At 33.5% G+C, this 26,963-nt stretch overlaps 1 protein-coding gene across 2 annotated transcripts in view; it reads right to left on the reverse strand.

Moving 5' to 3' along the window:
* The window catches only part of LOC114348551 (transcription factor GATA-4-like), a 441,119-nt gene extending 414,974 nt beyond the window's left edge, over window positions 1-26,145 (reverse strand). The window contains exon 1 of one of the 2 annotated variants that reach the window (XM_028299099.2): window positions 25,995-26,145. In XM_028299099.2, coding sequence (XP_028154900.1) covers window positions 25,995-26,028 — 34 coding nt within the window. In that variant the 5' untranslated portion in view covers window positions 26,029-26,145. The remainder of the gene's footprint in view (window positions 1-25,994) is intronic. The other variant, XM_028299104.2, reaches the window with a different exon arrangement.
* Window positions 26,146-26,963: the final 818 nt, after the last annotated feature.

Genomic DNA, 26,963 nt, shown 5'->3' on the forward strand with positions numbered 1-26,963 from the left:
ATCACATTTTAAAATCGGTATTACTCCATCTTAAACAGGTCTCTTCAAAAAGGGTTTGAAATCTTTAAAAGTAAAAATCTTTAAGGGCGTAGGCGCAAAATTTCGCGCCAATGTGTTTTAAACACATTTATTTTTTTCGAATCCTGAGAAAACTAATAAGTATTTTTGAAAAATTTAAACGCAGAATGAAAGATTACGTTATTAGCGAGGGCCGAAAGTCCCTGAAAACTTCTATGTTTATTTTAATAGGTTACAGGGTGAAAAAAAAACGAGAAAATTTAGTGTTTTTTAATTTCAAATATCTCATTCAAAAGAAACTTTTTGGTTATTCTAAACTACTTTCATCCCCCGGTAATAACGTAATCTGTCTTTCTGCGTTTAAATTTTTCAAAAATAGTTATTAGTTTTCTCAGAATTCGAAAAAATTAATGCATTTAAAACATAGTGGCGCGAAAGCTTGCGCCTACACCCTTAAATAAAAAATATACATATCTATGCAAAGAAAGTCAACATTCGCAACAAGGAGTGGAAGGAATGGAAGATGGGCTACTTTTAGACTTCATGGATAAAAGGGAAACAAAAAAGACGCCAATAATTAATGATAGTGGAATATTAGTCCAAGTAATAAAGCTTAAAATAGGACAAAACCTCGCAATTTTTACAGAATGGATCGATTTGCTTGAAAATTTGAGAATAAGTAGTGGATAGTCCAATGATTAAAATCTATATCATGCCGAAAGGCGCTTTTACCATGGGGGTGGTTGCCACCCCATCTCGTGGTTGGAAATTTTTCATTATATTTTAGTCGCAAAAGTTTTTTTCGCAAAAGTTTTCGTTTTATCAAAACAACTTTACTTAACAAAAATGTACCTTTTCAAAAAATAAACAAAACCGTTATTAAAATTTTCTTTAAGACCAATAGTAATCTAGCTATATATACTTTATTATATGTTGGCTCTTCTTCGTCAAATGCTAATATTGTAGTTTCAAAGTCAAAATACGGGAAAACTAATAAGGATAACTTGTTCAAACTAATTTAAAGTACTTAAAAATATATATCTCCAGAAATAAAAAAAAGTCTCTAGCTCAAAAATTAAGTGACTTACAATGAAAAGAATGTCAGTTCCTATTTTTTTCAGCGAAAAAGTGATTGCAAGCAACCCCCTAATCACCACCCTAATTAAAATTAGTCATTGACCCTATTTGGTCTTTTCTATTTATGTATTATTAATAGGTTGTAGAAGTTTGACCGGCTTAGAATGATTAGTTTTTAAAAAAATTTTAAAAAAATAGTTAAAAGCGAATAACGAATTTTTATAGTTTGGAAAAAAATGGCATTTTCTTCAGAATAGCAAGAATAGCATCGGACATGCGAAAACATGTTTCAATATGAAATTGAAGCTTATTTAATTATCAAGAACCTGGTTTGCAAAAAATTTTTCTACGGCAGAAATTGAGTGAGCTATTGACAATTAAAACTTGTAATAACATGCTAAAACCACCTTTACCAACCCTTTCAAAGTCACCTCAAGCTTTCTAAGATAAAAAATAAAAAAGTTACGGTTAAAAAATCAATACATATATTATTTTGAAAAAAAAGGAGGAATCCAATTAAAAGCAAATGTAAGTTAGCGGTGTTCTTAGTCATTGACCTTATTTATTTGTGTATTATTCTTATTTATTTGTGTATTATTAATAGATTCTAGAAGTTTGACTGGCTTAGAATAATTAGTTTTTAAAAAACTGGAGTTAAAAGCGAATAACGAATTTTTGTAGTTAGGTAAAAAATGCCATTTTCTTCAGAATGGAAAGATTAGCATCAGAGATACGAAAAAATGTTTCAATATAAAATTGTAGGTTATTTTTCCCAAGAACTTGATTTGAAAAATTTTTTCTATGGCAAAAATTGAGTAAATCGTAAATGAGTATATCGAAAAACATTGATTTTTTCTATACAAAACTAACACTTTCGATAGCGAATAAATCAAAAAGTATTAATTTTGTCAAAAAAATGTATAGAACATTTTTTGCTTAGAATGAATGTTTTTATCAACTTTTGCAGTCAAAATATAATAAAAAATTTCCACCCCCATGGTAGAAGCGCCTTTCGGAATCATATAGATTTTGATCCTTGGACTATCCACTACTTATTCTCAAATTTTCAAGCAAATCGATCCATTCTGTAAAAATTGCGAGGTGAAAAGCTTTGGTTCCTGGCCTATATGCGTTACACTTTCTGTGGGTAGGTTGTATGGTAATATCATAAAAGAAAGGATGAAGAACATAGACTATTAGGGTATAAGATATTATGATCTCCTACTTTTTAATGGCAGAAAACTAGGTACGACTGACTTATGAGTATTTATTGATGACTCATCTTTTCTTTTTTATTTTCTTGGATTTGTTTATTATATTTAGACAAATATTTTGAAACTTGTCAATGCCAGTAGAATAAACAAATATTTATTCGAAATATTTAATTGTCAGTAACCATAATATACAATAAATAATTTGTATTAAGACAAAAAAATTATTATATTGGAGAAGAAATACTCTAGACGTAAACAAACTCATTAAGATATTTAGAGAAAGTTGTAATTCCTTGTTTAAGAAAGGCAATTAGTGAATAAGAAAAAATAGTAAATAAGAATAAATAATGCTGTGGGGATATTTACCATCAAAACACGTGAAGTCAAAGTGGCTGCAATAATATTCAGACAAATAAAATGACAATTGAATTCAAAGCATTAATATTTACGTGCCCCTCAAAAGAAAGCTATTTAGTTGTGGAATTTTGGCATTACATATTTACTATTTTTAAACCAAAATCTCAGTTGAGAATACGTTTATTTTGACGTCAATTTTCGATTTTAAATTTCAGATATTTATGCAAAATCATTTTTTAAGTATCAATAATTAGAGAGATTAAAAATTCGATATTATTTTCTATAAAGTTTATCACGTTCATTCACCGATCGATATAAAATTTCTATTGTTAGAGCCTAATCTTCAAAACCTATAGGTAACCTATAGGTTCTGGTTTTGAATTTTGGCAAAAATATGATGCATTGAAATATTCTTAAAAACGCCTAATTTAAACTTTTACGTTACAAACGATCTCATATCACAGAAAATGCGTCCGTAGGGCTTTTCATCGATTGTCATTTGTTTCGAGCTCCTGTCATATGTCATATGTTGTATAATCTGTGTATAATATTAATATACACGGATTATATGAAATATGACAGAAGCTCTAAACAAATAACTGTGAATGAAAAGTCCTATGAAGGCAACATTGGGTAATTGGGTGACATTTCTTGCTGAAGTTGTGTGTAAAAGCGCGCGCACCGTTGTGACGTCATATCATAATATTTTGTAATGATATATCTATGGTTTGTTTTTAAACCAAGAGGAGTAAACCATAAAGACAGATTCACACCCAAGAAAGTCACTAGAAAAGTCACCAAATACATCTTCTTTTTTGGTTGATCATATCGGCCTTCGACGGTAATCCATAGATATTACATTATACTATTATACTAATACGTCGTTAAAGAGTTCTAAAAACAACTGTTTTTATATATAAAAGTAGACTAAAAATCTGAAATTAAAAAAATAACTCAGAAAACACAAAAAATCGCCGATATAACTTAATTAACTTATGAAATGTCATTAGTGTCAAAATTTATAAATGTCATTAATGTCAAAATTTGATAACAGTGGAGTTGCCTAAGGTTGGACCAATTACAAACAAGCATTACGGCGTGGTAAATTTGAATTACTCCTCTTGGTTTAAAAACAGACCATAATGTCTCATATAAAATTATATACCATTGTGTTATAGTCTAAGAGCTAGTGAACCTTTTGACTAACGGTCGTCCTGTAAGGCTAAAAATTTGTAGAGTGATAATTCATAGCACACCAAAGCTAAAAACCATGACCTGGCAGGCCTCAGCGGTGCACGTGTATCTACCAGGTGAATCGAAAAGTGCAAATTTAGGGGGTAAAATAAACTTTCTCCTGTAAGGTTTAAATTTAAGTATGTGTTTGAGTAAGTTATTTAGAAGAAATGTGTACAATGACAGGCGATTCTGAAGAGCATAAGACCTTGCCAGGCGAGGGGAAAGATTAGGGGTTTTTCCTAAAATTATTCTTTTTGCATCGAACAAATTTTTTTTAGGCTTTTTGAATCATTACAAACAGAAAAGGTCCTTAGTTATTTTTCTCTTAAGTTAATAGTTTTTGTTATATAAGCGATTGAAAATTTTGAAAATTGCGAAATCGGCCATTTTTAACCCAAATCGGACATTTATCTAAAAATTTCAATATTGGCAAGGTACGCAGATATTCCTTAAACATTGATTGATGAAATCCCGAAGAGTTTTTTGCAATAAAATATCGAAAACCGCTTTGTTTTTTTAATTGCTAATCAAGCGGGCGCTACACTGTAGTATAATTGAGGACGTTTGAGCTTGCATAAATTCATTATCTCGAGAATGGGCAAATTTGAAGAGAAATCCTCAGACAGGTCGATTTTTATTTTTGAATTAGGACTTTTTGGTATATATATAATACTAGTGACGTCATCCATCTGGGCGTGATGACGTAATCGATTATTTTTTTAAATAAGAGTAGGGGTTGTGTGATAGCTCATTTGAAAGGTTATTTAATTCTCTATTCAGTAATATAAACATTAACATAATTATTTATACAGGGTGTACAAAAAAAATTTTTTTTTCTATTTGTCAAATTTAATCAAAGTTAATTTAATAAAAAAAAATTTCTTGTACACCCTGTATAAATAATTATGTTATTGTTTATATTAGTGAATAGAGAATTAAATAACCTTTCAAATGAGCTATCACACAACCCCTACTCTCATTTAAAAAAATCATCGATTACGTCATCACGCTCAGATGGATGACGTCACTAGTATTATATATATGCCAAAAAGTCCTAATTTAAAAATAAAAATCGACCTGTCTGAAGATTGCTCTTGAAATTTGCCAATTCTCGAGATAATGAATTTATGCCAACTCAAACGTCCTCACTTATACTACAGTGAAGCGTCCGCTTGATTAGCAATTAAAAAACAAAGGGGTTTCCGATATTGTATTGCAAAAAACTCTTTGGGATTTCATCAATCAATGTTTAAAGAATATCTACCTACCTTGGCAACTTTGAGATTTTTAGATAAATATCCGATTTGGGGTTAAAAATGGTCGATTTCGCAATTTTCAAAATTTTCAATCGCTTATATAACAAAAACTATTAACTTAAGAGAAAAATCACCAAAGACCTTTTCTGTTTGGAATGATTCAAAAAACTTAAAAAAAATTTGTTCGATGCAAAAAAAATAAATTTAGGAAAAACCCCTAATCTTTCCCCTCGCCTGGCAAGGTCTTATGCTCTTCAGAATCGCCTGTCATTTTACACATTTCTTTTAAATGACTTACTCAAACACATACTTAAATTTAAACCTTACAGGAGAAAGTTTATTTTACCCCCTAAATTTGCACTTTTAGATTCACCTGGTAGATACACGTGCACCGCTGAGGCCTGCCAGGTCATGGTTTTTAGCTTTGGTGTGCTATGAATTATCACTCTACAAATTTCTAGCCTTACAGGACGACCGTTAGTCAAAAGGTTCACTAGCTCTTAGACTATTAACTTAGGAGTTTAATACAGTTTTTGAAGAGATAGTATTGGATTGTGTGTATGTGTGTTTCCAATGGAAAATAAAAGTAAATACTATAAGTGTTGTTTAGGGACCGTTCAAGTATTACGTAACGCAGGTTTGGGGGGGGGGGTCAAAAATCTTCAAAAATTGCGTTACGTAATAGTTAAACGCCCATTACAGTGCGTTACGTAGGGGGAGGGGGGTCAAAAATCGCGTTACGTAACACTTGAACACTCCCTTAGTACCATTGTTTAGAATCAATAAAACCCCCAATAAAATATTTATTAGATTACCAGTTGATAAGAAGCGGAGTTTAATAAAGTGGTTACATGCTTGTTGAAAGGACATGAAAGACATTTTAGGTTATTCTGAAGGTGTTCATGTATGTGAACATAATTTTATGGTAAGTATTTAATATCTGATGTCTGCTTATTTTTTTTTGTTTCAATAAATCAAGTGTATTTTGAACAAAAAGAAAATATAACTTTTGGTATATTTTGGTAGATATACGTTAGAGATTGAATGATATTTACCTATAAAATATTTTTCTGGAACTGTGTTTACTATAAAATTAAAATAAACTAATCATAATATAGACCAGGGCGCATCTGTAAAAATATTAGTACATTTGGATGTTGAGAGGTGACTCATATTTTTTTGCAAAAATTGCTTGAAAATAACTCATATAATAATATTTGAGTTATCCTCCCACTCAAAATGGTCCGGAACATTGTTTAAATAATCAAAATGTCAAAAAATGAAGGAAAAATTCGATTTTTTTCTTCGTTTTTTGATTATAACTTTAAAAGTATTCATTTCCGAGAAAAGTTGCACTGACATAAAAGTTGCGTAATTAAATTTCCTACAATATAGGATTAGCTACAAATTTTAAAAATGTTCACCCTTGTTGCAAAATAGCAACAATTGCGAAAAACCCATAAAAAAACAAGTATTCGCATTTTAATTTTCTCAACCATTTATGCTACACTTAGGGCCTTGATATTTCACCTAGAAAAACTTTATGATATATTAAAACCATACTGTAAATTTAATTAAGATCGGTTTAATAGATTTTGCAAAATAAATTTTGCAATACAGCTTTCGCAAAAAAATTCATTTTTTCAAAATGTTGCAGAACTGAAAATAAAGCAGACAGCAATTTTGATTTTTTGCACTTATATAAGAATACCTTACCTTTCATTTGCCATTTCCAAAATTAAAACCGGTTAAGTACCGCGGCGTCAGAAATTTTTTTAAATAAACTTTAATTTTTGTTGCTACGCGCAGGACAGCGGATACGTTCGCTCTGATTGGGCATTCCAATGACCTTTGATAATGATTGATAAATTTTAATTTTTAGTACATTTCGATATAAATAAATAAATTTGTTTATTGCAAACTAAAAACTCATACTTTGTCCTTTGAAATTATACTTTGTTTAGCAAAAACTTTCTTTGTTCATATATTTTAACTTGGAGAATAAAAACTTATTATTCTTAAACATATACAATTGTTTAAACAATATTTCACAAACAATAATAATAGCGTTTATTGTCCAACAGTTACCCATTTACAGAGCAAATTTTACAATGATTTTTATAACAGCACATACGAATAAAGATACTAATGTAAAGAAAAACAAAAGAATACTAAAATAAAGAAGGAAACAGAAAAAATGAAATACATAGGTTTATAACTTACTTTCACACATTTAAAATATGTGCCCGTGATTTATTTTTAAGTTCAAATTCGCTGCACGTGAATATAATATCACAAACACCTACTAATTTATGATTACTATTTATGATCCACAATAATCAAATTAGTTTGATTTTTGTGGAATTGAAATATTAAAATACAACAAAATATAGAGTCAGAAAATAATATATTAGATAAAGATTGGAAGAAATTTTGGTGGAAATCAATATGTGTGAATCGAACACCGCTGTCCTGCGCATAGCACCAAAAATTAATGTTTATTTAAAAAAATTCCTGACGCCGTGGTAGTTAACCGATTTTAATTTTGCAAATTACAAATGAAAGGTAGGTACTGTACTCTTCTATATGTAAAACAAAATTCAACTTGCTATCTGCTTTATTTTCAGTCCTGCAACATTTAAAAAAAATGAATTTTTTTTGCGAAAGCTGGATTTTAAAATTTATTTTCCAAAATCTATTGAACCGATTTTACTGAAATTTATAGCATTGTTTTATTATATCATAACGTTTTTCTGGGTAAAATATGAACGTTCTAAGTGTAGGATAAATGGTTGAAAAACGTAAAATGCAAATACTTTTTTTTATGTTTTTTTTTCACAATTATTGCTATTTGTTATACTTTATTGAATACTTTTAAACTTGTTACTTGTAAACTTGCTACTTGTTATTGAATACTTTGAAAGTTATAATCAAAAAGCGAGGAAAAATATCGAATTTCTCCTTAATTTTTTGACATTTATGATTATTTAAACAATGTTCCGGACCTTTTTGAGTGGGAGGATAACTCAATTGTTATTATATGAGTTAATTCCAAGCAATTTCTGCAAAAAAAATATGAGTCACCTCTCAACGTCCATCTCAAAACAGATGCGCCCTGGACTAATAATGAAGATTTATGTTCATAATGAGTACGATATCATACTGCCCTTTAGAAAAACCCTCTTCGGTCATTTTAAAACAATTGTCTTAACAAAACCAATTAAATATTATGAAATATAAAGTTCACAGCAACTATCTAAAAATTTATAAAACTGAGATTCACCCTAAAATTATTACTACGAGTAAACGAATATCAAACGTAATGAATTAATGGCGCGAACTTCAAACATTATATTAATATGACGTCCCTGCCAATGAGGTGCGTTTTGGGCTGACTGCTATAATTTGAATTTTCTCTCGATTTTAATCGTCTTTAAGGGCCAAAAGAAAGACAAAAACAATTTTTTTCTTTGATATATAATATTTTAAATTATGTTTTGTTTTATTTTTATTATTTTATTTTCTGATTTGTAGCATTCTTTCGAATTTAAAATTTTATGCCAGTTCCCTATTGTGGATTTTTAAAAAAGTTGACTTGGAAATGTAAGTATTTTCAAAAACGTTTGTCGATAAGTATAGATAACCGGGGGAAACACAATTAAAATGACCTATCAAGGAGCTGAAAAGTTCTTCCGGTCTCTACAAAGAGTTATTAGATATGCGAAGACGTTTACAAATGACACTAAGTCAAGAGCACAGACATTGAGAGAATTGGTTTCAAGATAGCGCAGACATTTAATAAGAGTTAGATAAATTTAAGATCATTCTGAACGTCAAATTTTATAATCAGTATGTGCCTTGCATCAATAAATAACCCGATCAGGGAACACAAAATTTTACGAAAACCTCCAAAAAAATAAAGGAAGAATGAAAATTTGGGAATAGGTAGTTGAAATTGTCTATTATTATATAAGAAAAAGTTTACAATTCTATATCCCTCCATTTTAGAAAAATTGTGAAATACGGGTCGAAAAATATTATCTCGGGGGTGAAAAAATATACGTTCAAAATAAGTCCGAAATTGGATAAAGTGAATAATTCTAAGTAACTTTTGTTCTATAGAGTTTTTTCACTTAAGTTAATACTTTTCGAGTTATTTGCGAGTGAATACGTTCATTATTAACAAAAAAAACATGTTTTTGGACGGTTTTTCGCAAATAACTCAAAAAGTAAGTATTTTAGCGAAAAAAATATAGCAAAAATAAAGGTTATAAAAAATTGAAAAAAAAAATGGTTTGTGCATGAGGTCTGTAGACTCAGTAGAAGCAGAGTTGTAGCTAATGAAAAGTAGGTTCTCCTTCGTCAAATTCCAAATCGAATATTTCAATTTGAAATAACCCAAAAACGGAGCACTTTACGGGGAAAATTCATTACAGCTGTTTTAAAGTGTTTAAAAAAAGGTTTATTTTTGTTTTTTAAAAAGCTTGTAACATTAAAAGTAAGTGAGCTACGCTCAAAATATTGTTCGTCCTTTTTATTTTTTGGTAAAAAATCGCGAAAGTCACCCTCTAATTAGCTTCACAAATAAAATTAATTGTTATCGCTTCACAAGTTACTTTACTTATGTATTCTATATATTATCTATATAAGTTTCAGTGGTTCAAAGTGCTCATTTTTGAAAAAAATTGGGTTTAAAATAAAACATTTTTCTTTTATTTTGAAAAAAATGGAATTTTTTATGGAATTAACTTAAAAATTATTAGTAATACCAAAAACCTCAAAGAGTAATAAAATGTACGTTTTGCTTTTCTGAATATTTTTGATTTTTTGTTTTCTTGTTAGACAAAAATTGGTTATGCTATGGTTGTTCAAAATTTGTCTAAACTCGTGATTAGTTACTCGTTCAAGTCATTGTAACTACAGCTTTTTCAAAAATAAGCACTTTGGACCGATGAAACTAAGGCACATCAAAGAAACATGAAACGTAAATCACGTTTCATGGAAATAAAACACTGCTAAACAAATAGACATCCGGCCATTTATGAAACTTTCCGAAAATAAAAATGTGTTATGAGCATGAATCACACTCATTTCATTGGTAGGAGCACTTCAAGATTTGTTTAGCCGTGTTTAATTTTCATGAAACGTGTTTTACCTTTCATGTTTCGTTGGTGTGCGGCTTGCCTTACAGATCATATAAATAATACATACATACAGTCGGAAAAATGAAAGAATACCCATGAACGAATATACAGGGTGTCCCAAAAGTAGTGGAACGGTCGAATATTTCGCGAACTAAACATCGGATCGAAAAACTGAAAAATACGTGTTTAATCATTTTCAAAAATCTATCCAATGACACCAAACACCAACCCCCATTACACCCCCTGGAGGTGGTGTGGAGGGTAACTTTAAAATCTCAAATGGAAACCCCTAGTTTTTCTTGCAGATTTGGATTTGTTACGTAAAAGTAAGCAACTTTTATTCAAGACATTTTTTCGAACTGTGGATAGATGGCGCTATAATTGAGAAAAACGATTTATCCTGATACCATAGGTAAATTATAGAAACGGTCTAATATCTCGAGAAATACACTTCCAAATGAGAAACCAAAAAAAAGGTTTTTGATACTTTTAGAAAACCTATCGAATAACACTAAGCACGACCCTCCAACCCATCCCCTGGAGGTGGGGTGGGGGTAACTTTAAAATGTTAAATAGCAACCCCCACTTTTTATTACAGATTCGGATTCGTCATGAAAAATTAAGCAACATTTATTCGAAACATTTTTTAGAATTGTTGATAGATGGCGCTTTAATTGGAAAAATACGATTTATTAGCGCCATCTATCAGCAATTTTAAAAAATGTTTCGAATAAATGTTGCTTAATTTTTCATGACGAATTCGAATCGGTAATAAAAAGTGGGGGTTGTTATTTAAGATTTTAAATTTACCCCCACCCCGTCTCCAGGGGGTGGGTTGGACGGTCATTTTTGGTGTTTATCGATAGGTTTTCGAAAAATATTAAAAACTTATTTTTGGTTTCTCATTTGGAAGCGTATTTCTCAAGATATTAGACCGTTTCTATAATTTACCTATGGTATCAGGATAAATCGTTTTTCCCAATTATAGCGCCATCTATAAACACCATCCAAAAACATGATTTTTTTTTGTTAAAAATGAACATATTCACTCGCAAATAACTCGAAAAGTATTGACTTAGTGAAAAAACTCTATAGATCAAAAGTTGTTTAGAATTAGTCATTTTATCCAATTTCGGTCTTATTTTGAATGTATATTTTCCACCTTCGAGAGGGGGATATTCCCCCCTCTCGGCCGTTTTCATGGCCGTGAAAGCCATGAAATGGCCATTTTCATGGCTTAATAACTCGATTAAAATTATTATTATAAAATTCAATTAGTAACCAAATCAAGTTTCAACCCCCTTCTTTAAGGCCCTGAAGAGATTTTTGTCATTATTTTATTACAAAGCTGTTATTTTTAATTATTAACAATTAGCGCTATAAGTCCATGATGTATCGTCGCCCCCGTTAGTGAAATTATTCCGATTCGATTTTTTTGCACAAACTTACTCAAAAGGAGGTTCTTACAACATATCCACAGGGTGCCGGGTGGTGCCGTGGTCGAAAAATTGTTTAAACATTTTTTTAAACAAATTCACAAAAATAATTTTTTCATTTCGAACAAATTTTTTTTAAGATAATTTGGGACATTCTGAGCAAAAGGTCTCTTGTGATTTTTCTCTAAAATTGATTGTTGTCGAGTTATACGCGATTTAAAATTTGAAAAATGCGAAAATGGCCATATAACTTGACAACAATCAATTTTAGAGAAAAATCACAAGAGACCTTTTTTGCTCAGAATAATCCAAATTATCTATAAAAATCGTTCGCAATAAAAAAATTATTTGTTTAAAAAAATTGTTTAAACAATTTTTCGACCACGACGCCGCCCGGCACCCTGTGGATGTGTTATAAGGACCCATAGGCGTAACCAGGGGGGGTTTTGGGGGTTGTAACCCCCCCATTGGGATGTGATTTGAGCTCTATACGCTTAACACCATAGCCCTCAAAGACCTTCCAGTAGTTGTAACCCCCCCGTTCAGGTAGTTGTAACCCCCCCTTAGGATCATCCTGGTTACGCCTATGTAAGGACCTCTTTGTGAGTAGGTTTATGCAAAAAAAATCTAATCGAAATAGTTTCGCTAACGGGGCGACGATACCTACAGTTGGACTATAGCGCTAAATGTTAATAATTAAAAATAGCAGCTTTGTAATAAAATAATGACAAAAATCTCTTCAAGACCTTGAAGAAGGGGTTTGAAACTTGATTTGGTCACTTTTTGAATTTCATAATATTAATTATTAATCGAGTTATTAAGAGTTGAAAATGGCCATTTTCGCATTTTTCAAATTTTTAATCGCATTTAACTCGACAACAGTCAATTTTAGAGAAAAATGACAAGACCTTTTTTGTTCAGAATGACCCAAGTTATCTGAAAAAATATTGATCGAAATGAAAAAAATAGTTTTTGTGAATTTGTTTAAAACAATTGTTTAAACCATTTTTCGACCACGGCACCGCCCGGCACCCTGTGGATATGTTATAAGGACCTCTTTTTGAGTAAGTTTGTGTAAAAAAATCGAGTCGGAATAATTTCGCTAGCGGGGGCGACGATACTGCTCGGTGTAACTATCAACTAGCTTCTAAGATATTTGTAACAACGTGTTTGAACAGTGCTTGCTTACTTATGGTTATCGGACCGTTACGAAATAAAATTAAACTCAAAAAACACAAAATAATAATGGAAATACATGCTGAATATACGAGAAAGACATAAAAGTTAATTTCTTTAAGGAATATTAAATATATAGGTAAAAAGAAAACCAACCGAATAGAAAATGTTGTTTGTAGAAGTAGAACACAACATAAGCTGAACAATGTGATATGGAGTAGGTATAGATATTGGAGATCCCGTTAATATAAACGAGAAAGAAAAAGAAAACAAAAACAAATGACTTATTGGTAAGTTCAAAGATGAATCTAACTCATGATCAACAGGAAGGAAAGGCTACGCTTATGATGATGGATAATGTTTTAAAGCTAAACTCTAAAATCTTAGACATAATTTATTTTTTTATATAGGTAAATAGTATATTCTTACAATTTTTTATCAAATAATCTGCTAAAGTTAGTTTCTTATATAAAAATGTGAAGTTGTAATATCACTGTAAAATTTGCTTCATATTTAAAACACTACAAAGAAACATTAATGCTTGTATGGTTTTCAGTAGGACGAGTCGCCGCATTCAACAAATCTTAGCTGACATTAAAACTGAAAAAATTAAAATTTGTGTAGTGAATGCCGCAGTAGTTGTATAATACCTAACTATACTAAATTTACAATCAAGATGCAGTAGAAATAAACAAACCAAGACACGTTAAATGCTGCTAGGAATCATAATTTACAATTTATAATGTCCTATATATACAATGTAAATCACAAATCATGATTCCAAGGTTTATACATTGTAAATTATGATTCGGGAGTGCTCCTACATAGTAGCATTTAACGTGTCTTGGTTTGTTTATTTCTACTAAATCTTGATTGTAAATTTAGTATAGACATTTATCGTATTTTATAAAATAATACTAGATAGAGGCATAATTATAAAAGGGGGAATGCCAAAAAGATATCAGGAAGATAATATATACCATTGAACGTCTGAATGCCTTCACATGTATCTGGGCACAGATTTCTATATATAGTAGTGATGTTGAAAAAGTAACTATTCGTTACAAAGTACTCGTTACTTACGAATACCGAAAGTAACGATTACTATACAGAGTGGCAAATCGTTACTTTGATTACTCTGATTACTTCGTTACTTCGTAGCAATCGTATCAGAGCGAGTAACGACTATTGTATCTACTTTGATTACTCTGATTACTTTGATTACTCTGATTACTTCGTTATTCGTACCAATCGTATTAGGGCGAGTAACGCCTATTGTATCTACTTTGATTACTCTGATTACTTCGTACCCATCGTATTAGAGCGAGTAAGGACTATTGTATCTACTTTGATTACTCTGATTACTTCGTACCAATCGTATCAGAGAGAGTAAAGACTATTGTATATCTACTTTGATTACTCTGATTACTTCGTACCAATCATATTAGAGCGAGTAACGACTATTGTATCTACTTTGATTACTCTGATTACTTCGTACCAGTCGTATCAGAGCGAGTAACGACTATTGTATCTACAGCCAGTATACTTGATTACTTTCTAGACTGACCGGAAAAATGTGGAAATGATAATGTTTAGGCAATACGTAAAGTATCCTTAACAATAGTAACCTATACTTATTGTACGGTTATAGAGTATATTCCCATAGGTAAGCTGGTTAAGAGTAGATAACGATTTTTCATATGTAATTTAAAGTATTATCTGCATAAATGGCACAAAGAATATTTGCTACGAGAGGTATATGGTTCAAAATGCATACAGTATCACGACTAATAAGTTATGTTCACATACATGTAGAGTACTTACAGTTTTATTCCTTGATGACGTGTCACATCAGAGCTCTGATTGAATTCCATAATCCATTTGGTTCATTTGTAAGGCACTCACTAATACGCTAAATAAATCATCGTCGATAATACTGAGCAGATTGAATTATCTGAGCGGTATAAAACGATAGCAAAAAAAACCGGTAAAATGCGGCCTTTTTACGAATAGCGGGAGCGTCGATAGATTAGAGATGATTCTCGTTAGGAAGCTTTTGACGATCTGCCCCGGCGAGGGGTTCAAATGCGAGTCTCAACAATAACCTGGAGTTTCCAGAAAGGTTACATAAATACTACTTGAATTTTAAGTAATCAGTAGTACAGGGGCGTAACTAATTATTTTAGTGAGCCGTGTATAATATATTTATTGTACATATTGCCGGGGGCGACAGGCGAGAGAGATGGCCTATATCACCTCGAAGAGAGGGGATTGGCAAAGATGTGCACAACGATAAGAAATGTTTGAAGAAATTAGAGTTTATATACACAAGGGGTAACAACGATAAAATGGAGGAAAACGATAAGTTTTCCCCCTAGGGATAGATTTTAATCTTCCAGGGGAATCACAGCGATTTTCGTAATACCACGAAGAAAATCACCGTGAGTAGTGTGAATCTTGACAGTACGAACTAGACCATCCTTACCAGCCAATACATCTATTACCCTGGCAGTTGGCCATAAGAGTGGAGGAGTACCATCCTCCTTCAACAGAACCAAATCCCCGATCTTGACAGGGTCAGTAGGGTCGGTCCATTTATTTCTTTGCTGCAGGAGGCAAAGATAGTCTTTTTTCCACAATTTCCAAAATTGCTGTTGAATTTTACTAATACGCTGAAAAAGATTCAACCTATTTTCAGGTATCTCTGAAACACTTGGTTCAGGGGGCGCGGTTAAACTTCTTTGAACTAAGAAGTGAGCTGGAGATAGGAAAGCGAAGTCATTGGCGTCAGACGACATCCTAGTGATGGGTCTCGAATTTAGAATAGCCTCGATTTGGCATAATACTGTGTTAAACACTTCAAAGGTGAAGTGGGAATTTCCTATAATTCGATAGAGGTGATACTTCACACTCTTTATTCCTACCTCATGGAGGCCGAATTGATGGGGGTTGCGGGGAACACCCATCTTGAAAGTTATGGAGTTTTGAGTACAGAATTCCTTAATCTGTTCCGAATTATTTTGATTTAAGAAAAAATCATAGAATTCGCGCATTTCATTTTTTGCCCCATGGAAATTTGTGGCATTGTCGCTCCAAATAATACTGGGCGTGGATCTTCTGGCAATAAACCTTTTCAGAGTAAGAATATAGGCTTCTGCGCTTAATCCTGTGACGAGTTCGATATGAACACATTTAGTGCTCATGCAAATGAAATAGGCTACGTATGCTTTGTAAAGCGGTGCCTTCCTCAAATGTGAGGACTTAATTAAGAAGAACCCCCCATAGTCCACTGAGACGACTTGGAAGGGTCTAGTGGGGAGTACACGATCGGGATGCATATCTGCCATCTGTTGAACAGAATTGGGTGTCATGAATCGGAAACAGTTTACACACTTACGAATTAAGCGTTTAATCTGTCTTAATCCGTCAATTGGCCAGTACTTCATTTTGACATACGAAAGTACTGTTTGCGCGCCTGAATGTAATAACTTATGATGAGCTTGAGTCAAGATTAGTTCTACAACTCGACATTTAGAAGGAAGTAGAATGGGGTGTTTTTGATTATACGATATGGGGGCGTGTCGGAGACGTCCTCCCACACGAATCAGCCCATCATTATGTTGTAGGAAGGGGTTGAGTTTACGAATGGCTTTATTGGTCACGAGTTTAGCATTTTTCAATTCAAGAATCTCTTTTTTAAAGTAGATACTTTGGATATACCTGATGATCGCGTGATCAGCGATCTCCATTTCGGGTGGCGTCAATATATCCGTATCTCGTGGAGAGTTATTTATTTTCTTTTTAATATTACTGATGAATCTAAAAAGATAAGCGACAATTCTTTGAATTTTACGAAAAGAAGAAGATTTAGCGAATAGATTTTCAAAGGTGTCGTTGAGTTCGTGATTTGTTGCTATGTTTGAGACAACTAACTTCCTTAATTCAGGAAGATCATCCTGAAAATGAGGAATTTGATGAAGAGAAAAATCGATGGGATTGTCTCTAATAAAGCTAGGTCCGCATAACCAGTCTTCGGTGGTCTGGGGATTATCAAAGACATTTATCCCTCTGGAAGCGGGGTCAGCGATGTTTTCGTGACTTCTGACGAAATGGAAATCACAAGGAAAAGTTTCCAACAAGGAATTGACCTTTTGAATTCTGTTTTGTACAAAAATGTTCCAAATGTGTTTTTTAGAAAGTATCCAAGACAAGGCAATTGTAGAGTCAGCAAAGAGATGAGATGAAGATATACTCAAATTTTTCTTGAAGATGTGAAAAAGTCTATGAGCCAGAGTGACTCCCAACACTATTCCACAAAGTTCCAATTTGGGGATGGTGAGTTTATTTTTTAGCGGAGAAATTTTGTTTTTAGAAGCGATAAGCCGCGACGATACAGAAAAGTCTGAGTATGTCGCTTTGAGATACACACAAGTGCTGTATATTTTTTCCGATGCGTCGGTGAAAATAATTAATTGAACATCAACAACTTTCTTTTGTAAAAGTAAGCATCGAGGTACCTTGACCTCTTCTATAGTTTTGAATGTCGATAAGAGGTTTTGCCAATTTTTCATAATGATGGGTGAGTCAATGGGTTGATCCCAGTCCAATTTCTGGGACCATATTTCCTGTATCAAGAGCTTAGCGTTCACAAGGACAGGGGATAACCATCCTAGCGGGTCATACAAAGTAGCAATGTAGGAGAGAATAGTACGTTTAGTAACAACATTAGCCAATTTGAAGATAGGAGTTTTAAACGAAAAGTGGTCGCGTTCTGAATCCCAGAATATGCCTAAGACTTTATCAGATCCCGTGAAGTTAAGACTGACTTCAGAGACGGGATTTAAATTGTGTTGAGACAGAAATTCTGAAGAACTGCAGTTCCACTTGTGGAGGAGGAAACCATGGGTTTCTAGCAAAGAAGTTAATTGTTCGAAAAGACAACTTAATTCATGAAGACTGTCAGCACCGCTGATCAGGTCATCCATATAGATAGATTCTTGCAGAACACTAGTAGCAAGTTCGTGGGTATGTTTGTTGTTGTCAGCGATGTGCTTGATAACTCTTTGAGCGATAAATGGGCTACTTGGGAGCCCGAAGGGTAATCTTTGAAATTGATAGCACCGTAAAGGCTGCTGAATATTGTCCCTAAAGAGAAAATTTAACAGAAATGTTTCAGTGGGACAAATGGCGATTTGTAGGAACATAGCCTTGATGTCGCCTACTAGTGCGAATTTAAACTGACGAAACTTAGCGAGAATGTCAAAAAGTTCATGTTGGACGACATAACCTTTGTCTATGACGTCACTGAGGGAGATTCCCGTAGACGATTTATTGTTTGGATCGAAAACTATACGAGTGGAAGTAGTAGAGTTGGATTTGAAAACGGGAAAGTGAGGGAGAAAGTAATTAGGTTTACCTGAGTCATTTAGCATTTTTAACGGCACTTGAATTATTTGTCCGTTATTGAGATATTCCGATATAATGTCCTGATATTTTTCCAATAAATCAGGGTTGAGTTGAAAACGTTTCTCGAGACTGAGAAAACGTCTTTTTGCCGAGAGAAACGAATTTCCCATGTCTATATCTTCGATAGGGAGTTTGAGATTGAGTGTGGACTCATATCGTCCATTGGGGAGAACATTAACATGTTTTACAAAATTAATTTCAGCGGGGTGATCATTAATGAGATCGGTGTTCTGAGGAGCGGCTTCTTCCAGCTCCCAGAATTTTTGTAAATGATCGGATAGTTCCTCGTTGGACACTACCGGCTCATTTACGGCGGAAGGAGTGTTATGAGAACAACAAGTAACGAGAGAGTTTGAATAAAATTCCAAAGCCTTTTTAGTATTTTTCGACTTAAGAGCAAAGTCTGGAACTGACCCTGATATCGTGTACCCGAGTAGAGTGCGTTGAAGAACGGGAAGACCTTTTCCCAAACGAATTATTTCAGGTTGAATGATATCGTTATACAGGTCTGCACCGAGCAGGATACCAATTGGGGATGTTACATGGAACATCGGATCACCTAATGGTATCTCTGAGGGTATGTTTAGTTTGCTCGCCGAAATAGAAATTTGAGGAAGCGGATTTGTTATCTTTGGGAGTACAGAGCACGAGATGTCAAAAGGAACGTCGTTAGTGACAGCGAAAATTGTTGTATCTACAATAGATTGAGACGAGGATGAGGTGGAGTTAATTCCATTGATCCGTAATTTTCCATCTCTAGTGGTGAGTGACAGTTCCTTTACGAGGTCAGCACTAATAAATGAAACCTGTGAGGCCGAGTCTAAAAGTGCCTTTGCGAAGACCCTCTTGCCGCTAGGAGCGACAAGATAGACCTGGAGTGTGCTTAATAACACCAAATGATTATCAAGCGAGGCTGCAGATAGAGCCATTGAATGTGGAGTCGAATTTTGAAGATTAACTTCCGTTTCAGGAGCTCTAACATGTGAGGGCCCCTGTTGTGAATTACCCTGTGTATGGGAGTTATTTGAGATAGCGGTTTTATTATGATTATTTGAGTTGTGTTGGCCAACAGCCGCGGAAGGGTTACTATGACCCGTTTTGTCGAAATGGAGCAACGTGTGATGACGAGATTTACAAACTATGCAAGAGAATTTGGATTTACACTGATCGAGCATGTGAGACCCAAGACAATTAATACAAAATTTATTTTGTTTGACAAAACTAAAACGTTCTTTAGAATTCAACTGCTTGAACTGAGGACAAGAGTAGATCGAGTGAGAGTCGTTGCAATAGGAACATTTCTTAGGACCTAAGCGAGGCGAAAGGTTACTGGTAGAAGTGTCTGAGGCTAGGTGTAAAGAGTGTCTGGAAGTAGTAGTCGATTTTGGTTTTGATTGAGATTGAATATTCTCAAGATGAACAACGCGTGTCTCGATTTCCCCTAGAAAATGGACAAAATCAGGGGTAGCTTGGCTACCACCGGATTGGAACTCAAGAGCCCTAATGGTAGGTGCGTCGAGCTTCTGAGTAGCGATATGTATGAGAAGTAAATGCAAGAGATCTGAAGGGGGCCTATTCAAGTTCAATAGGGCCTTAAAATTATTTGACATGACCGTATGAAAACTTCTTAATTGTGAGTGATTTGCGTTTCCAGAAATAGGAGGCGCATCAAGAATTTGAGAGATGAGAGTTTTGATAAGCGATTTAGAGTTGGCGTACCTTTGTGTCAGGTTATCCCGGGCTATTTTGTAATTGTCACCTGTGAGTGGGATATGCTCGAGAAGCGTCAAAGGCTCGGAAGTTAGAAAACTTTTGAGGTAAATGAGTTTTTCCAGATCACTTAATGTAGTATCAGATCCTATTATTGTATCAAAAGTCTCAATGAATGAATTGTATTCAGTAACTAAGCCACTAAATGGTTTTAACTGAATACGAGGGAGGTTTACTGTTCGTTGCCTAGCCATAGACTGTGAGGTTAGAGAAGAATTAGGGTCAAATTGGAGGGAGGGGGTAGCAGTCACATTAGAACTTTCAATGACCTCTAACCTTTCTTCCAATAGAGAAATTGTATCCAAATATTTATCAAAAACCACAGAGGAATCAGTAGAGGGGGTAGGTTCCTCGGGGATCGTCTCCAGCACATTTTGAGCATCGCGGAAAAGTCCGTAAGAATGTTTGAGTTGTGAAATTATTTCACGAATTTTATATTTGTTTAGAGAATTAAGAGTTGTGGGAACCGAATCAGCCAACTTGGTTATATCAAGTTTTGCGGTGAGCCTCTGTCGGTTATATTTTGATCGGTCAGCCATGTTGCGAGAATGTGAGATTAGATAGATTATTTGCAAATGTCTAAACCTATAAATCGATGCGAAAATGAGAGAATATGTACAATATATTATATATTACACGTTTAATAGTGTGAGATTGGCTTAATAGTATCACCCTGTATGAGCGCAGATTAGTATATGAAATGCAAAACTATAAAATTTCAAAATATATGCAATTTTCCAAAATGGGTATTTTTCAGCAAGTGTGAGACACCCTTAACAAGTATTTAAATTAATTAAATTGAAGGAAAAAACAATTATTTATTTTCTATAGTTTTCTAGAAGTGTAAAATGAGCTTAAGCGAAGCTAAATGTAGCAAAAACTTACAATTTATGCAAGAAAACAAAATTATTTTTAATAATTTTTGTAACCTGTGAACCAGGCTTAATCGGATTCAAAATTATAAATTTAATTTAAATCAAAAGGTTGAACAAACAATGTTAAAATTATAACACCCGTACTATCAGCCAAGAAATGAGTACACTTTTTGTATACTATAAACAGAAAAATATATTTACGAAAATAAAATAATGTAATATATGCAAATATTTTTTCATACAAACAAAACGACTCCTTTATTTGAACAAAGCAAGTAGTTTCTGAAATTGCACGTGTAGACCGGGCTTAACAACCTACCAGCTATTGTAGAGACGTGCTGGGTTAAATACTGAGAATTTGAGTGCAGAAAGAGAGGAATATTTTATTTTTGTGCCGGGGCGGCGTGGCTTGGAAATTTCCAAATGCAACAGAAAGACACTATAAATGAAAAACCGTTATTCTCAGAATAGAGATTATCAAAATATGCAAATACGAAGGACCTTGAGGATTTAATTAATAAATAATTAATATGATACGGCTCGATGGAACAGAAATGTTTAGGCAATACGTAAAGTATCCTTAACAATAGTAACCTATACTTATTGTACGGTTATAGAGTATATTCCCATAGGTAAGCTGGTTAAGAGTAGATAACGATTTTTCATATGTAATTTAAAGTATTATCTGCATAAATGGCACAAAGAATATTTGCTACGAGAGGTATATGGTTCAAAATGCATACAGTATCACGACTAATAAGTTATGTTCACATACATGTAGAGTACTTACAGTTTTATTCCTTGATGACGTGTCACATCAGAGCTCTGATTGAATTCCATAATCCATTTGGTTCATTTGTAAGGCACTCACTAATACGCTAAATAAATCATCGTCGATAATACTGAGCAGATTGAATTATCTGAGCGGTATAAAACGATAGCAAAAAAAACCGGTAAAATGCGGCCTTTTTACGAATAGCGGGAGCGTCGATAGATTAGAGATGATTCTCGTTAGGAAGCTTTTGACGATCTGCCCCGGCGAGGGGTTCAAATGCGAGTCTCAACAATAACCTGGAGTTTCCAGAAAGGTTACATAAATACTACTTGAATTTTAAGTAATCAGTAGTACAGGGGCGTAACTAATTATTTTAGTGAGCCGTGTATAATATATTTATTGTACAGATAATGTTTCTACAGTATGATCAACAACTTTAATTTTGTATGTATTGCATTGGTTTTATTAGAATTATACCAGAGCATTTAGGGGGCATACAAAATACCTACCTACTGAGAAATACGATTTTCGATATGATTACCGGTACTCAAATACAAAAGTAACAAAAGTAATCATAGTAATCAAAGTAACGAATACTGTGAATGATTACTTGTTATATCGGAATACCTATACGAAATACCTACCTACTGAGAAATACGATTTTCGATAATATCATGATTACCTCATGTTATCATTACCGGTACTCAAATACAAAAGTAATCATAGTAATCAAAGTAACGAATACTGTAAATGATTACTTTATACAAAAGTAACGATTTGTAACGAATACTCGAAAGTAACTATAATCAACATCACTAATATATAGGCTCGTTTTCACGCTACGTCTTAAGCGTCGTTTTCAAGCTACGTCTTATTGTACGTTTTGTGTATCATGCAAAACGTACGACAAAACGTACGTTTTGTGAATAAGCGGATTTAATTTTTTCGATTGGACAAGACGTACGTTTTGCTGTTTTTACGCTACGTCTTATTGTACGTTTTGTGTGTCGACAAGAGGTACGTTTTGCTGTTTACACGCCACATTATACACTGGACAAAACGTACGTTTTGTCGTACGTTTTGCATGACACACAAAACGTACAATAAGACGTAGCGTGAAAACGAGTCTTAATTGTACGTTTTGTGTGTCATGCAAAACGTACCTTTTGTCCAGTGTATAATGTGGCGTCTAAACAGTAAAAAGTACGTCTTGTCGACACACAAAAGTACAATAAGACGTAGCGTGAAAACAGCAAAACGTACGTCTTGTCGAATCGAAAAAATTAAATCCGCTTATTCACAAAACGTACGTTTGGTCGTACGCTTTGCATGATACACAAAACGTACAATAAGACGTAGCGTGAAAACGACTCTTATCAAAAGCATTCTGTAAATAGCAAAATTATGGCATGTATTTCAGCAGGAATCGTACATACTATGGGAATAAAAGATTGATGATATCGAAATTATTAGACCAAAGGACAAAAATGTCTATTTACAGAATAATAATTAGACCTGTAGTAACATATGGCTGTGAGACCTGGGTAATGGCAAAACAAGATGAAGCGCAACTCAAGACATTCGAGAGAAAGATCCTTAAAAAGTATACTGCCTGGTGCAAGAGAACTATGTCACATGATAATGGATTTGTTAATAAGTCAGAGACTGTCACGGCTGGGACATACCCAGAGAAAATAAGATACAAAATTACAAAATCAACAAAGAAAAGATTACGGAAGATTACGGCAATGGAAGACGATCTGAAAACTATCAATGTAAAACAACGGAGGAGGACACAAGAGAGATCTTAATGGAAGAACATGTCTAGACAGACCAAGACCAATCATCCAGGGTTATGACGACAAAAGAAGAGGAAACCTGAAACCCTAGACTACTAGACTGTTGATAGAAATAGAGGAATTGCATGACTATAGTAAAATTTAGTAAAATCTAGAGTAAGAAAAATCTCATTAGTTTTGGCCCAGATAACAGCCAAACTACAGGGTAACATTCCATGGTGCTTAATGTATGCTGATGATGTCGTGTTAGTAGGAAATAGTGAAAGAGACTTAGAACAAAAACTGGAACAGTGGAGACAAGCTCTGGAGGAAAAAGGTTTAAAACTTAGTAGGACAAAGACAGAGTATTTGCAATGTTCATTTAAAGATCGGTATACCTGGGATCGGTATTACAGAGTAATGGAGAAATAGATGGAGATGCATGCAGTAGAATTAGGGCTGGATGGATGAAGTGGAAGGAAGCGAGTGGTGTGCTGTGTGACAGGAAAATTCCAATGAAGTTGAAGGGAAAATTCTATAAAACAGCGATAAGACCGGCTATGATGTACGGAACTGAATGTTGGGCAGTGAAAAAGAAAAAGGAACAACGAATGCATGTGGCTAAAATGAGAGTGCTTAGATGGATGAGTGGATTGACAAAAAAGGATAAAATTAAAAATGAGTATATTAGATGAAGTCTAGGTGTGGCACCAATTGATGCCAAAATGAGAGAGCATAGGTTGAGATGGTTTGGTCATGTTCAACGTCGAGACGCTAATCACCCAATACGAAGAATTGCTGAAGTGCAGATTCCTGGAAGGAGTAGGAGAGGAAGACCAAAGAAGACGTGGGGGGAAACGATTAGGCAGGACATGTTGGTAAAGGGGATTAATATTGATATGACTGAAGATAGAATTGTATGGAGAAATGCAATTAGGGAAGCCGACCCCGTATAGGGATAAGGCAAAGAGAATGATGATGACTAGAGTAAGAAAAGTAGAGTAAAACATTTTTTAACAACTATCATAACTGTATCATTTAGGATGTTTTTGGTGGCAAAAGAATACCCATTAAAAAACAGGTATATAAGTGCTATATTATCATGAAGTAGATACCGACATAAAAGAATATAATTACATAAACAAAAATAGTAGATTCTACTAGAGACAAAAAACAGGAGCGACGAGCGACGGAATTGCATCATTGGCGAAGATTAGCAGTGAAACCTTGTGATCAGTCAGGGAAACATGGGAAGCAGAGTATAAAACCAATAAATGGCAGATATTGCAGGTAACATGAAAACTATTCAGGTATATTATGATAGTGAAATCATGATTGCAGGACATAGGAATGTAAAAGGAAGAAAGGGTCAGAAATATATAAACAAAGCAACCTACACTATTGAGCAAGAGCAACTATATAACATACCAGCAAGAAGAAGGTATGAAATAGCAGCAAAAATTGATATTTTGTGACAACGTGTTTGAACAGTGCTTGCTCACCAATGGTTATCGGACCGTTACGAAATAAAATTAAACTTAAAAAACACAAAATAATAATGGAAATACATGCTGAATATACGGGAAAGAGTTAGAAGTCAAATGGTTTAAGGAATATTTATATAAAAAGAAAACAAACCGAATACAAAATGTTGTTTGTAGCTGATGACACAACATAAGCTGAACAATGTGGTATGAAGTAGAGATATATTGGAGATCCCGTTAACATAAACGAGAAAGAAAAAGAAAACAAATACCTAACTTAGTGGTAAGTCCAAAGATGAATCCTACTCATGATCAACAGGAAGGAGAGGCTACGCTTATGATGGATAATGTTTTAAAGTCATGTTCATACACTAAAATATTAGATAATTTACTTTTTTAGGATATAGGTACTTCTCGATAGTATATTCTTACAATTTTTTATCAAATCATTTGTTAAAGTTCGTTTCTTCTATAAAAATGTGAATTTGTAATATCACTAGTAAAATAGTGCTTCATATTTACTTCATATTTCACTAGTGCTTCGTGCTTCATATTTAAAACACCACAAACTAATCACTATAAAGAAACATTAATGCTTGTATGGTTTTCAGTAGGACAAGTCGCTGTATTCAATAAAACTTAAGCTGACGTTAAAACTGAAAAAATTAAAATTTGTGTAGTTAATGCCACAGTTGTCGTATAATAACTAGACATTTATCGTGTTTTATAAAATAATACTAGATAGAGACATAATCATAATCATAAAAGGGGGAATGTCAAAAAGATATCAGGAAGTTATCAGCGAACGCAAAACAATAAAAATACCGGTAGAAAAATGCAAGCAGCAGACATTCGAAAAAGATAACGTTAAACTAAACTTGAACAACAAACTATAAAATAATCTATGTGTATAAAACTTTATCAGGACTTACCGTATGTTCGCTGATAATCTGACTTGGTTGTCATATCGCCCTTATCATACACTATCAACTGAAACGTAACTAGTCAACTTGTGGACTTTTGTATATTCGCGCAAACCACTCGTTGGAGAGAGATCAGTCAGTCTCTACTAAGAGTTCGACATTACTTACGGACTCAGTGGGGGCGAAACTGTGCTTTTAGGAGTGGTGGGGCGGTAACGCCTCAATTTTATTTGTGCTGTCGTGTCCATCTTAGTTGTTGGCTAGTTTATTGTATGGTATTTTAACACAATTATTTGTTGTTTTCACTTAGTGGATTAATTGTTTACATGTCATTGTGTCAACGCCAACTGAGATCCTGGAACATCAGGCAGGTAAATAATCTTCTATCTGAAAGTAATAGGTAAAAACAATATATCTTTTAATTATTAATATAAAAATTATTAATACTTTATCATAGTTAAATATAGATTATTGAAGTAAATACTATATCCGACGTTAAAAAGGATTTCACGGGCGGAACAACCAAATAATATCTTATTATTTTCCTTCTATTAAGTACCTATACAATGGTCTGCAAAAACTTTTTGTTTCTCCTTTGTGTCTTCATACATGATAACGTTATTTTTGGTGCTCTAACCGCTGAATGAGCCCATTAGAATCAAAACCTGCTAAATCCTAAATTTGTCGTTCTGCTATTATGTACCTAAATCCAGGGCTGATTTATCCATTAGGCAATATAGGCAGTTGCCTAGGGCGGCAAATTATGAGAGGGCGGCAAAAATACTGTACCAAAAAATATTTGTGTATAAAAATTAAAATCGAATAACATTTAAGTACATCACAGAGTACATCCATCAATGGAATATAAGTGGGCATTCATTTCTAGAAAACAAATTGCATTTTCTTAACATTATTCATTCAAAAAGGACAGAAGTCGTAAATTTAGGGATTATTGGGCCGTCGGCAGCACCCGCAAAG

The sequence above is a fragment of the Diabrotica virgifera genome, chromosome 2 (assembly GCF_917563875.1).
Source record: "Diabrotica virgifera virgifera chromosome 2, PGI_DIABVI_V3a".
In the NCBI taxonomy this organism is placed as follows: Eukaryota; Metazoa; Arthropoda; class Insecta; order Coleoptera; family Chrysomelidae; genus Diabrotica; species Diabrotica virgifera.